This window comes from Phacochoerus africanus, chromosome 1 (genome assembly GCF_016906955.1).
Source record: "Phacochoerus africanus isolate WHEZ1 chromosome 1, ROS_Pafr_v1, whole genome shotgun sequence".
Classification (NCBI taxonomy): Eukaryota; Metazoa; Chordata; class Mammalia; order Artiodactyla; family Suidae; genus Phacochoerus; species Phacochoerus africanus.
In genome coordinates, this window is record NC_062544.1 from 238,295,559 (window position 1) to 238,308,885 (window position 13,327).

A 13,327-nucleotide genomic window follows, 5' to 3' on the forward strand; every position below is an offset into this window, starting at 1 on the left:
CCGATTATATATTTTATTTGTTTTGTTAATATTTGCCCTATATGTTATTATGTGTATTTAATCTGGCAAAAATTTAAGTTTTTCAGAATCTTTATCCTTATCTTGAGTAAAGCAGGAACATTAGAACATTAGAATAATTTAAATAATCATTCTGCTTTTTTATGTGCTGTTTTTCAGTATTTTTGTTATTTCTCTCTTTTAGTTCTCTCTCTTTTTAATCCCACAAATTAGACTGTATTGTTTGTTTTATACTATTAAAGTTTGTTTTATATCTACCCAGATGTTTATCTTTTTATTTTCATAAAATTCTTTTTTGCATTTTAGAGCTCTCTTCTGGAATAATTTTCTATCCGAAATATATGCTTCTGGTATTACTATAAATAAATATACATGCACTCCTATGCCCATTTTTGTGAAACTGCAGAATTCCAAATACTGTATAAAATGTACTACTATAAATATGCTACAGCTTAGTATACTATAATACCACAGGCATATCTCAGAGATAGTGGCTTTAGTTCCAGATCACCATAATAAAGTGCAATAAAGCAAGTCACATGAACTTTTTGGTTTCCTAGTGCATATAAAAGTTATGGTTACACAATAATGTAGTCTGTTGACTACACAGTGCAATAGCATTATGTCTATAAAATGTACATACATTAAATAAATAATAAAATTATTTTGTATTTTTACTTTTGATGCTACTTCTACAAGTCTAGAAGCAACGTCAAAGACCAGTGATCACAGATCACTATAACAAATATAATAATAATGAAAAAGTTTGAAACATTGTGAGACTCATGAAACTGTGACACAGGGACATAAAGTGAGCAGATGTGCTTTTGGAAAAATGGCACTGATGGATTTGTTTATTTGCCATAAACCGTCAATTTATAAAAAATGCAGTATATGCAAAGTGCAATAAAGCAAAGCACAATAAAACAAGGCATGCCTGTGGATATAGTATCCCAAATACTGTATCATATCCTACCCTAACTATAACTGTAATGTGGTAGCATACATTGTGGTATTTAGGATATTACAGTTTCACAAAAATGGGTATAGAAGAAATTCCCAGCTGTTATCTCATATGAATATGTTTGACCTCCTCATTTTATCCCTTCTGTCTGTTAACTCTTTAATAACTTTCATTTATTTGTCTCTGTGTTGTATTAAAAAAATATCTTACAGTTCACTTATTCTTTCTTTAATTTAGTCTAATTTATTGTTCAAACTGTCTGTTGAGTTTTTAGAATTCTTGCTTTATGTGGGAGTTTTTGATCTGACTTTCCAACATGTGCAGACCTGTCACTTTGTATCCTATCCTTTTGTGGTATTTAAAACTAAAGCCTAGATCAACAGATACACTATATACATGCAGAACACTGAATCACCTCTCCAGGTTTTTCTAATCTATCTCTTTTGACCCCTTGGGGTTTTCTTTATTTTCTTACAAACCAGCTATGCATTAAAAACATTAAAATGTTTATTTAGCATTTTAGGGATTCTGTAGCAGTAAGATTACTAAGGATATTTTTCCTATACTAATACTAGAAATGGAAGTTTCTGTTCCTATTTAGTGAGAGTAAATTTAATATGGAAAAATGCAATGCCTTGTACAGAATTACTTAAGACTAAGGATTTTCATTTGTTTCAATATGAATCAGCACTATGATGCAATTACTGGAGGGAGGAATAGTAAAAGAAAGTGTAATTTCAGGTTGAATTAATAGAAATTAGAATCTACTAGAAGGGAATCTTTGAGGTTCTTACCTTAGTGAAATTTTGAAAGTCTTTGGTTATATGATCCATCAGGGCAGAAAAATGGTAGTGAAAAAAGTCAAAAATCTTCCTGATTCTGCCAGTGGCTTGCTATGAGCCCTTAGGCTAGCTACTTTTCCATCTCAGTCTTTGTTTTTCTTATGTATTGAAGTGAAGGGACTTGAATTAGATAGGCACAAGTATCTTGCATGCAAAAATTATTGCTCTTGCATGCAAAAATTATTCTATTTCCTTCATTCATTTTACATTTATTAATTGGAATTCTTCTGTGAGAAACTACTGTCACTTCTCTCTCATTTATTTATTAAATTATTTATTTGTATCAGTACAGACTCATGGATATTTCTTTTATTATTTGGATTATAATTCATTATTTATTTTGTTGCTGAAATTATTCCAGCTTTGGCCAGTGGAAGATCTGGCTTTAGATGTTATAGAGTGCAAAAAGTTTGTTAATGTGGTTTCAAATTTCACATGGCAATTGACCTTCAAAAAACTTCTACTTGTTGAGTTTGACATAGTATCTGAAAAGAATGTCCATGATTATCTGAAAAGGGTATTAATGTATTCCTTCCTGGAGTTCCTGTTGTGGTTCAGTGGTTAACGAATCTGACTAGGAACCATGAGGTAGCGGATTCAATCCCTGGCCTTGCTCAGTGGGTTAAGGATCCGGCGTTGCCAGTGAGCTGTGGTGTGGGTCGCAGATACGGCTCAGATCCCGTGTTGCTGTGGCCGCTGGCATAGGCTAGCGGCTACAGCTCTGATTAGACCCCTAGCCTGGGAACCACCGTATGCCACGGGAGGGGCCCTAGAAAAAAGGCAAAAAAAAAAAGACTAAAAAAAAAATGTATTCCTTCCTTACCAATACATGTCTGTGTGGCTGGATTTTCTTCATATACTTCAACTAAAACAAACAGATTGATGCAGAAACAGGTATTAGAGTTTATCCATCTTCTGTTAAAACAGACATTAAAGAATTTGTAAAAATATAGACTTTACTCTTCTCACTAATTTTTTTTATTTTGCAGAATATATGTTATTCATTTTTATATGTAATGTTTATTTTAAAATGAATTAATATAGATTTAAAATGTCTCTTTAGCTTTTTTGTTTGGTATGTATCTATAGATATACTCAACAAAATCCAAACGTCTTTGGGTTCTTCAAAGAATTTTAAAATTCTAAAGGGGTAATGACACCAAAAAGGTTTGAGAACTACTCATCTAGGCACTTTTTAGATGATAATTTCAACTTTTTTTCTTCTTTAAAATGTTTTTCCTTTTGTTTTATTTATTTATTAAAATTTAAAAAAAATTAACTTTGAAGTATATTTGCTTTATAGTATTGTGTTAATTTCAAGTGTACAGCATTTTTGCAGATTATATTCCATTATAGATTTTATAAGCTAATGGGTATAATTCCCTGTAATTATTGCTTGTAAGGATTACTTGTTGTTGCATATCCATATTTCTATATAGCAGTTTGTATTTGTTAATCTGATATTCCTAATTTGTCCCTTCGCTCTTTACTTTACCCTTTGGTAACCACAAGTTTGTTTTCTATATTTGCGGGTCTATGTCTGTTTTGTATATACATTCATTTTTATTATTTTTTAGTTTCCACATTTTATTATTTTTTAGTTTCTACTATATGATAAGTGATATCATATAGTATTTGTCTTTCTCTTTCTGACTTACTTTAATAAGCATTCTCTGGGTCCATCTATGTTGTTGCAAATGGTAGTATTTTATTCTTTTTTATGGCTGAGTAATATTCCTTTGTGTGTATGTATGTGTGTATGTGTGTGTATCCCCACATCTTCTTAATCCCATCATCTGTTGATGTGTACTTGGGTTGCTTCCGCATCTTGGCTATTCTAAGTAGTAATGCTCTGAACATTGAGGTGCATATCTTTTTGGATTAGTGTTTTCATTTTTTTCTGGATATTTATGCAGGAGTGGGATATCTGGGTCATATGGCAGTTCTATTTTTAGTTTTTTTGTTTTAAAGGAACCTCCTTAGTGTTTTTCTTAGCAGCTTCACTCATTTACATTCCCACCAGTGAATGAAGGTTCCTTTTTCTCTGTATCCTCTCTAGCATTTATTATTTATAGACTTTTTAATGATGACCATTCTGACAGGTGTGAGGTGATACCACATTGTGGTTTTCATTTGCATTTCTCTAATAACTAGTGATGGATAATTTCAACTCTTTTTCCATAATAGATGATCAACTTTGGTGGTGGTTATCTGTGGAAAATTTTCTTTATTCCCCTGTACCATTCGTTGTGTATTCAAAGGAATGTGCAAGTACATGGTAATTTTACATATGTCTCAAGGTCTGTCAGTTAATTCCAAAGTCAAATATTGTATGAATAGTTATTAACAGAAGTTGCCTTTGGCAAAGTGTCTGGCATATAATAGATGATTAATAAATATTTGTTGATTGAATGAGTAAACATTGACATTCATTTTGCTTTCTCTAAAAATCCAGATTAGCAATGAAATTGAGAATGTGATGGAAGAATCCACAAAACCAGCAGCTGAACAGGTTGCAGAATTCAGTATCCACCTTTTGGGAGAGCAATACAATGAAGAACTACAGGATTCCTCCAGCTTCTACCACCAGCGCCTTGTAGAGGAGTTTATTTCAGAGGTAGGTGACTTTTTTTTGGTCTATTTTTATTCTTCTTCTTCCTTTTTTTTTTTTATATACAAGGTAGTTTGCTGGGTTTGTAAATTTCCCATATTCAAAACACTGGTTAAAAGTAGGTTTAGGATTCAAGCTCTCCATCTACTTGGTTCAGGGAGTGGTAACGTGGTCATTTCATTAGAAACCTCTGTGAAAAGGTCACAGAAAGAGAGATGAATCATTTTTTGAAACAAAATTTTATACACGTCTGCCATTTGCTAACAAATGCCATTTTCAAGTTTTGCTTCATAGCCAAGAAAGAATGTGTTTGATGGCATGGTTTTAACTTGACAACGTTTGGAGAAATGAGCATCTTTGAGAAACTGTATACAGTGTGTTGCTTTTCTTGAGGGAATATTAATTTCATTTTATAATTTGTTATTTTTTTTAAATTGAAAAATTTTGAACAGTTAAGCATACATAATATGAGGTACCAAGTCTAGAAGGCAAAAGGACATTCAGTGAAAATGTTGGAAGTATTTTTATTTTATTATTTTATTTTACTTTATTTTACTTTATTTTACTTTACTATTTTATTTTATTTTCCCCTTCCTTCCTTCCTTTCACTGCAACCATGGCATATGGAAGTTCCCAGATTAGGGGTCGAAAGGCAGCTGCTGACCTATGTATGCCACAGCCACAACAACGCCAGATCCAAGACATGTCTGTGACCTACACCACAGCTCATTACAATGCCAGATCCTTAACCCACTGAGCAAGGCCAAGGATCAAACCCACGTCCTCATGGATACTAGTCGGGTTTGTTACTGCTGAGCCACAATGGGAATTCCTGGAAATATTTTTTAAAAAGAGATTTCTTTAAAAAATTGTGCATTAGACAACCCCACAACTTTACATTCTGGAAGAAATGTATTTAGGACTTGAACTCAAGATTCTTCCAGTTGAAATGACCCATTCTTGGTCACCTTCTTGTGTGCCTTTGCTCTTATACAGATAGTAAGGCACTGTGTGCCCATCTCCCCCCTCTGTCTAATGACAGGGCACATCATTCCTTCCTGTTTATTTCTTTTCCATTCCTCTTGATGGGGTTCTCTTTGGCCAAGCTTTTCAGTTCCATTACCTTGGACTAATTTCTTTCTCTAGACACTGTGTTTAGATGAGGAATAAAAATGGGCATCTCTCAGCCAAACAGCATCATTGCAGCCATCAGACATGGGGAGTGAAGGCCAGACAATTAATTTTCCTAGTTGTGTGGCCAAGCTGTGAGGCAGTATGGCATGTAGATGAAATGTCAGCCAGGCCAGTGGCCACCTGGCATGAGATAGTGTCTTGGATAAGATGTTTGGTTTTCTCTGCCCTTGGATTTAGGAACCTTTAATAAGCCTCAGTGTTTGGGTAAACAATTGCACTGAATGACTGCATATTTAGGGAAAGTCTAATAAACACTTTGCAAAACATTTCCAGCAGGGACTTTATGAGGTAGGTAGCTATTGGCTTGAGGTGATTTGAGGGTGACGAAAGATCTAGACCTACCATGAAACAGTTCCTTCTCTGACCTATTTCTACATCTCCATCCTTTTACTTGGGATAAAGTGTCCTGAAATAGCCATTTCTCTATGTGGAGCTGCAGAATCAGGGTCCTGTTTCTGAAAGGTCCTGTCTCCATCTTCCACTGCAAACTAAAGAAGGGCCTCTCAGGTTCTCTCCCTTCAGTCACAAGGATTGTTCCTTCAATATTATTTTTTAGGTAATGGTGGAAGATACACAGGGGAAAGAGAAAGCCTGCTTGGAGAGGGTTGAGGTTCATGAGCTGTTTTTTATTTTTTATGGAAACACTAAGAATGACATGTGAAAGAGGAAAGTCATTGTATAGGCTTGGTTGTGCAGATACTTGAAGACAGCCACAGTATCACCACAGGGTCCTTGCATAGTACTTTATGTTCTGAAGGCTGCTGTATGTCAGCTTGCTAACAGCATCCATGTGGATAAACATCTCCATTTTATAGCTGAAACCCAGGCACCTTGTTCATGGTCATTTCAGCTTCTAGGAGTGGAAGGGAAAATCAGATCTCCTCTTTCCTTTGAAAGCATTCCCTCTTTCATATCATACAGAGTCCCCTTCACTTTAATTCAGCTGAGATGTGGTGAGCCTCATCACATAGTAAGGCACTGCATGACTGTCTCAGTCCTTGTCCCAATTTTAAACCATATTTATCCTGAATCAGGGGAAGGAGGACAAAGCATGTAATTCAGTGGGATAAGTATGGGTTTCAGTGTTAGAAAGTTTGGGTATTGAATAAACTCTGATTCAATCACTCACCAAAGGTCACTCACCAAATGCATGATCCTGAGCAAATTAGTTGACATCTGAGTCTCAATTTTCTCGACCATCTAATGGGGAGAATATGTATCACTTGGGATTGTTGCAAGGGTTAGAAGTAATATTTTAAAGCACCAGCCATGTAGCAGTCACCTGGTAAATCACACCTGTTATTAATCTTGATGTTAATAGAATGGAGTAGCTTCTTTCAACTGGACATCAGTGCATAAGCTAAATGGGTGTGATGAATTTGAATACATATATGTGTTTAGAATCAAGAGATGGCAAAGACCCAGATGGATTTAGTATTAATAATAACATGCACATCATTGTACATCATTTTGCAGTTGATGGAGGACTTTCAGTTACATTCAGTTTAATCTTACCCAGACTGGTGTTGTCTGTGGGCAGGGCAGCACTAGTTGTATAAAAGAAGACCTGTGCCTGGCCACTCTGCCAGTAAAAACAGTGGGGGCTAACCCTCAGTCTTCAAATTCCTAGTCTTGTGGTTTCTGTCCTCACCCACATCCTCCAAAAATTATAACGCTTCTCTTTTTTCTCTCAGAGGATAAAACAAGGTGAACTATTATAGCCAAAAAATTTAACAGGTTTGGATTCTTTTTCTGTAAGGCATGAAGATCTGTGAACGAAGATTTTTTTAAAAACCCTATTTTCCTGATTTTGGGAGGACTTTAAAAGCAGATGCCCAGTGTTTTCCCCTAAGTCCACTAATGACCTACTCTTCCTGTTCTAGTGTTGGCCCCATAGTGATTTATCTGGTAAGATTGTCATCTTTTGAAATGTTGTGGATTAAATGTTTAATTATGTTAAATATGTGTGTGTGTGCATAACCTGATTTTTTTGGATATTTAGTCCAGTCTAGCATTTCCCCCACCACCCTAGTTACTAAGCTTATACTGATTTACCAAGCTTGATTTTATTTTATTTATTTTATTTTATTTTATTTATTTTATTTTATTTTATTTTTGTCTTTTTGCCATTTCTTGGGCCACTCCCGCGGCACATGGAAGTTCCCAGGCTAGGGGTCCAATCGGAGCTGTAGCCGCCGGCCTACGCCAGAGCCACAGCAACGCCGGATCCCCAACCCACTGAGCAAGGCCAGGGATTGAACCTGCAACCTCATGATTCCTAGTCAGATTCGTTAACCACTGAGCCACGACGGGAACTCCTTTTATTTTTTCATTTTAAAAAGTTTTATTGAAGTATGGTTGATTTACAGTATTGTGATAATTTCTAATGTATAACAAAGTGATTCAGTTAAACATAAACACACATCCATTCTTTTTTAGATTTTCTCCATATAGCTTATCACAGAAGATTGAATAGAATTCCCTGTGCTATACAGCAGTTTCCAGTTGGCTAATCATTGTATATGCCACAATGTGCATATGCCAATCCCAAACCCTCAGTCCATTCCTCCCCCCAACACCTATTCCCCCTTGATAATCATTAATTTGTTTTCAAAGTCTCTGAGTCTGTTTCTCCTGGGCAAATAAATTCGTTTGTATCCTTTTTGTAGTTTGCTACATATAAAAGATATCATATGATGTTTGTCTTTCTTTCTTTGACTTACTTCACTTAGTATGATAATCTCAAAGTCCATTCATATGGTTGCAAATGGCATTATTTCATTTTTTATGGCTAAGTAATATTCCACTGTGTATATGTACCATATCTTTTTTTTTTTTAATTCCTCTGTCAATCGACCTTTAGGTTGCTTCCTTGTCTTGGCTATTGTAAATAGTGCTGCAATGAACATTGAGGTGCATATGTATTTTCTCATTATGGTTTTCTCTAGGTAGATGCCCAGGAGTGGGATTACTGGATCATATGGAAGTTCTACTTTTAGTTTTTTGAGGAACCTCAATACCTTTTTTCATAGTGGTTGTACCAATTTACGTTCCCACCAACAGTGTGTGTGTGTGTGTGGGGGGGGTTCCTTTTTCTCTTGCACCCTCTCCAGAATTTATTATTTGTAGATTTTTTGATGTTGGTAGTAGTTTTGATTTGCATTTCTTGGAGTTCCTGTCATGGTGCAGTGGTTAACGAATCTGACTAGGAACCATGAAGTTGCGGGTTCGGTCCCTGGCCTTGCTCAGTGGGTTAAGGATCTGGCGTTGCTGTGAGCTGTTATGTAGGTCGCAGATGTGGCTCGGATCCCGAGTTGCTGCAGCTCTGGCGTAGGCCAGCAGCTACAGCTCCAATTTGACCCCAAGCCTGGGAACCTCCATATGCTGCGGGAGCGGCTCTAGAAAAGACAAAAAAAGATAAAGAAAAAAGAAGAAGAAATGATTTGCATTTATCTGATAATTAGCAATGTTGAACATCTTTTCATGTGTTTTTTGGCCATCTGTATGTCTTCTTTGGAGAAATGTCTGTTTAGATCTTCTACCCATTTTTGTCATTGGGTTGGTTTTTTTTTTTAATGCATGTTTAGAGATGCATGAGTTGTTTGTATATTTTGGAGATTAATCCCTCGTCTATCGCTTCATTCACAAATATTTTGTCCCATTCTGTGGGTTGTTTTTTCATTTTGTTTATGGTTTCCTTTGCTATGCAAAAACTTTTAAGTTTAATTATGTCCCATTTGCTTATTTTTACTTTTATTTTCATTACTAAGGAGGTGAATCTGAAAAGATATTGCTGCAGTTTATGTCAGAGAGTGTTCTGCCCAAGTTTTCCTCTAAGAGTTTTCTAGTACCTGGTTCTACATTTAGGTCTTTAATCCATTTTAAGTTTGCATTTGTGTATTGTGTTAGAGAATGTTCTAATTTCATTCTTTTATGTGCAGCTGTCCAGTTATACCATTAATTGAAGAGGCTGTCTTTTTTCCATGACATATTCTTGCCTCCTTTGTTGTAGATGAGTTGACCACAGGTGCATGGGTTATTTCTGGGCTTTCTATCCTGTTCCATTGATCTATTTTCTGTTTTTGTGCCAGTATCATACTGTCTTGATGACTGTAGCTTTGTAGTATATTCTGAAGTCAGGGAGCCTGATTTAACCAGCTCCATTTTTCTTCCTCAGGATTGCTTTAGATCTTCGAGGTCTTTCATATACATTTAAAAATTTTTTGTTCTAGTTCTGTGAAAAATGCCATGATGTGATAGGGATTGCACTGAATCTTTAGATTGCTTTGGATAGTATACTCATTTTGACAGTGTTGATTCTTCCTTTCTAAGAGCATGATATATCTTTCCATCTGTTTGTGTCATCTTCAATCTCTTTCAACTGTGTCCTATATTTTTCAGAGTACATGTCTTTTGCCTCTTTAGGTAGTTTTATTCCTGGGTATTTCTTTTTGATGTGATGGTACATGGGATTGTTTCCTTAATTTCTCTTTCTGGATCTTTCATTGTTAGTGTATAGATATGCTAGAGATTTCTGTGTATTAATTTTGTATGCTGTAACTTTACTGAATTCCTTGATGAGCCCTAGCAGTTTTCTGATAGCCTCTTTAGGATATAGTATCATGTCATCTGCAAACAGTGACAGTTTTATTTCTTCTTTTCCAATTTGGATTCCTTTTCTTTCTCTTTGTCTCTTTCTTCTTTCCTCCTTCCTCCCTCTCCCTTTCTTTCTTTCTTTTTTTAACTGAATGAATTTTATTACATTTACAGCTGTACAGTTCTTCTTCCCCTTCCTCCCTCCCTGTCTTCCCTCCTTCCTTCCTCCCTCCTTCCCTTCCTTCCTTCTTTCTTCTTTTCTTTCTCTTTCTCTCTTCCTCCCTCTTTCCCTTTCTCTCTTTTTTTTCTTTCTTTCTTAGCCACACCTGTGGCATATGGAAGTTCCCAAGCTAGGGGCCAAATTGGAGCTGCAGCTGAGGCCTATGCCATAGCTACAGCCACAGCCACAGCGACACCAGATCCAAGCTGCATCTGTGACATATGCCACAGCTTGCAGCAACATTGAATCCTTAACCCATTGAATGAGGCCAGGGATCAAACCCTCATCCTCACAAAGACAACATCAAGTCCTTAACCCACTGAGCCACAAGGGGAACTTGGATTTATTTTATTTCTTTTTCTTCTCTGATTGCCGTGGCTAGGACTTCCAAACTATGTTGAATAAAAATGGCAAGAGTGGGCATCCTTGTCTTGTTCCTAATCTTAGTGGAAATTCTTTCAGCTTTTCACTTTTGAGAATGATGTTATCTGTGGGTTTGTCATTAATGGCTTTTATTATGTTGAGGTAGGTTTCCTTTATGCTCACTTTCTGGAGGGTTTTTATTGTAAATGGGTGTTGGATTTTGTCAAAAGCTTTTTCTGCATCTATTGAGAAGATCATATGTTTTTTTGTTTTTGTTTTTTTTTTTTATGGTCATACCTGTGGCATATGGAAATTCTTGGGCTAGAGATTGAATCATAGCTTCTACTTCCCCTACACCACAGCAATAGCAACTCAGGATCCAAGCCACATCCACAACCTACACCACACTTTGAGGCAACACCAGATCCTTAACCCGCTGAGTGCAGTCAGGGATTGAACCTGCATCCTCATGGGTACCATATCTGTTCTTAACCCACTGAGCCACAGTGAGAACACACAAGATCTTTTTTTTTATTCCTTGATTTGTTAATGTGTTATATCACACTGATTGATATGCTGATATTGCGTTTCTCAGATAAATCCCACTTGATCATGGTGTATGATCCTTTTAATGTATTGTTGCATTCAGTTTGATAGTATTTTGTTGAAGATTTTTGTATCTATATTCATTAGTAATGTTGGCCTTTAATTTTCTTTTTTATTGTACTTTTGTCTGGTTTTGGTATCAGGTTAAGGGTGGCCTCATAGAATAAGTTGGATAGTGTTCCTTCCCCTGCAATTTTTTGGGAATATTTTCAGAAGAATAGGTGTTAACTTTCCTCTAAATGTTTGATAGAATTTGCCTGTGAAGGCGTCTGGTCCTGGAGTTTTGTTTTTTGTAAGTCACATTTTTTTTTTTTAAGTCACAGTTTTAATTTTCAACTTGTGATTGGTCTGTTCATATTTTCTGTTTCTTCCTGGTTCTGTCTTGGAAGATTGTACCCTTCTAAGAATTCGTTCATTTCTTCTAAGTTGTCCATTTTATTGGCATATAAGACTGCTTGTAGTATTCTCTTATGATCCTTTATATTTCTTTGATATCCTTTGTAACTTATTTTTAATCTAACTTTATTGATTTGAACCCTTCCCCCTCCTTTTCTTTGTCTTTTTTTAAGGCCACACCCACGGCACATGGAAGTTTCTAGGCTAGGGGTTGAATCAGAGCTGTAGCTGCCAGCCTACACCATATCCACAGCAATGTCAGATCCCAGCCATGTCTGTGACTTACACCACAGCTGACAGCAGTGCCAGATCCTTAACCCACTGAACAAGGCCAGGGATTGAACCCGTGTCCTCATGGATACTAGTTGGGTTCATTACCACTGAGCCTTATGGGAACTCCACCCTTACCCCTTTTTTTGGATGAGTCTGGCTGAGGGTTATTCAATTTTGTTGATCTTTTCAAAGTACCAGCTTTTAGTTTCATTGATCTTTTCTATTGTCTTTGTCTCTATTTCACTCATTTCTGTTCTAATCTTTATGTTTCTTTCCTTCTACTAAATTTGGGCTTAATGTGTTTTTCTTTATGGAGTTGCTTTAGGTTTATTTGAAATTTTTCTTGTTTTCCAACATAATATTATATTGCTATAAACTTCCCTCTCAGAACTGCTTTTGCTACATCCCATAGGTTTTGGATTGTAATATCTTTGTTGTCATTTGTCTCTAAAGTATCTGTTGATTTCCTCTTTGATTTCTTCAGTGATTTATTGGTTGTTTAGTAGCAGGTTGTTAGTCTCCACATGTTGTGTTTTTTGCATTTTTTTCTTGTAGTCTATTTCTAATCTTCATAGCATTGTGGTTGGAAAATATGCTTGATATTATTTCAGTTTTCTTAAATCACCAAGGCTTGACTTGTGGCCCAGAATATGATCTGTCCTGAGGAATATTACATGTGTGCTTGAGAATAATGTGTATTCTGCTGCTTTCAGATGGAATGTTTTATAAATAGCAATTAAGTCCATCTGGTCTAATGTGTCATTTAAGGCCAGTGTTTCCTTATTGATTTTCTGTGTGACTATTCTGTCCATTGCAGTAATTGGGGTGTTAAAGTCCCCAATAATATTGTGTTATTTTCAATTTCTCCTTTTATGGCTTTAGCAGAAGGACCAAACCTATGGCATATGGAAGTTCCCAGGCTAGGGGTCAAATGAGAGCTACAGCTGCCAGCCTGTGCCACAGCTATGGCAATGTGGGATCCAAGCTGTGTCTGCAACCTGCACCACAGCTGATGGCAATGCCAGATCCTTAACCCACTGAATGAGGCCAAGCATCAAACCCGCATCTTCATGGATACTAGTTGGGTTCATAACATGCTGAGCCACAATGGGAGCTCCTGGATTTATCATTTGATCATTATGTAATGTCATTCTTTGTCTCTTGTTACTATCTTTATTTTGAAGTCTATGTTGTCTGATATAAGTGTTGCTTCTCCAACTTTCTTTTGATTTCCCTTTGCATGG

At 36.1% G+C, this 13,327-nt stretch overlaps 1 protein-coding gene across 1 annotated transcript in view; it reads left to right on the plus strand.

The window, feature by feature from the left end:
- The window catches only part of IMPG2 (interphotoreceptor matrix proteoglycan 2), an 84,119-nt gene that overhangs the window by 18,138 nt on the left and 52,654 nt on the right, over window positions 1-13,327 (plus strand). Inside the window, exon 7 of the mRNA XM_047753002.1 lies at window positions 4,280-4,441. Coding sequence (XP_047608958.1) covers window positions 4,280-4,441 — 162 coding nt within the window. The remainder of the gene's footprint in view (window positions 1-4,279; window positions 4,442-13,327) is intronic.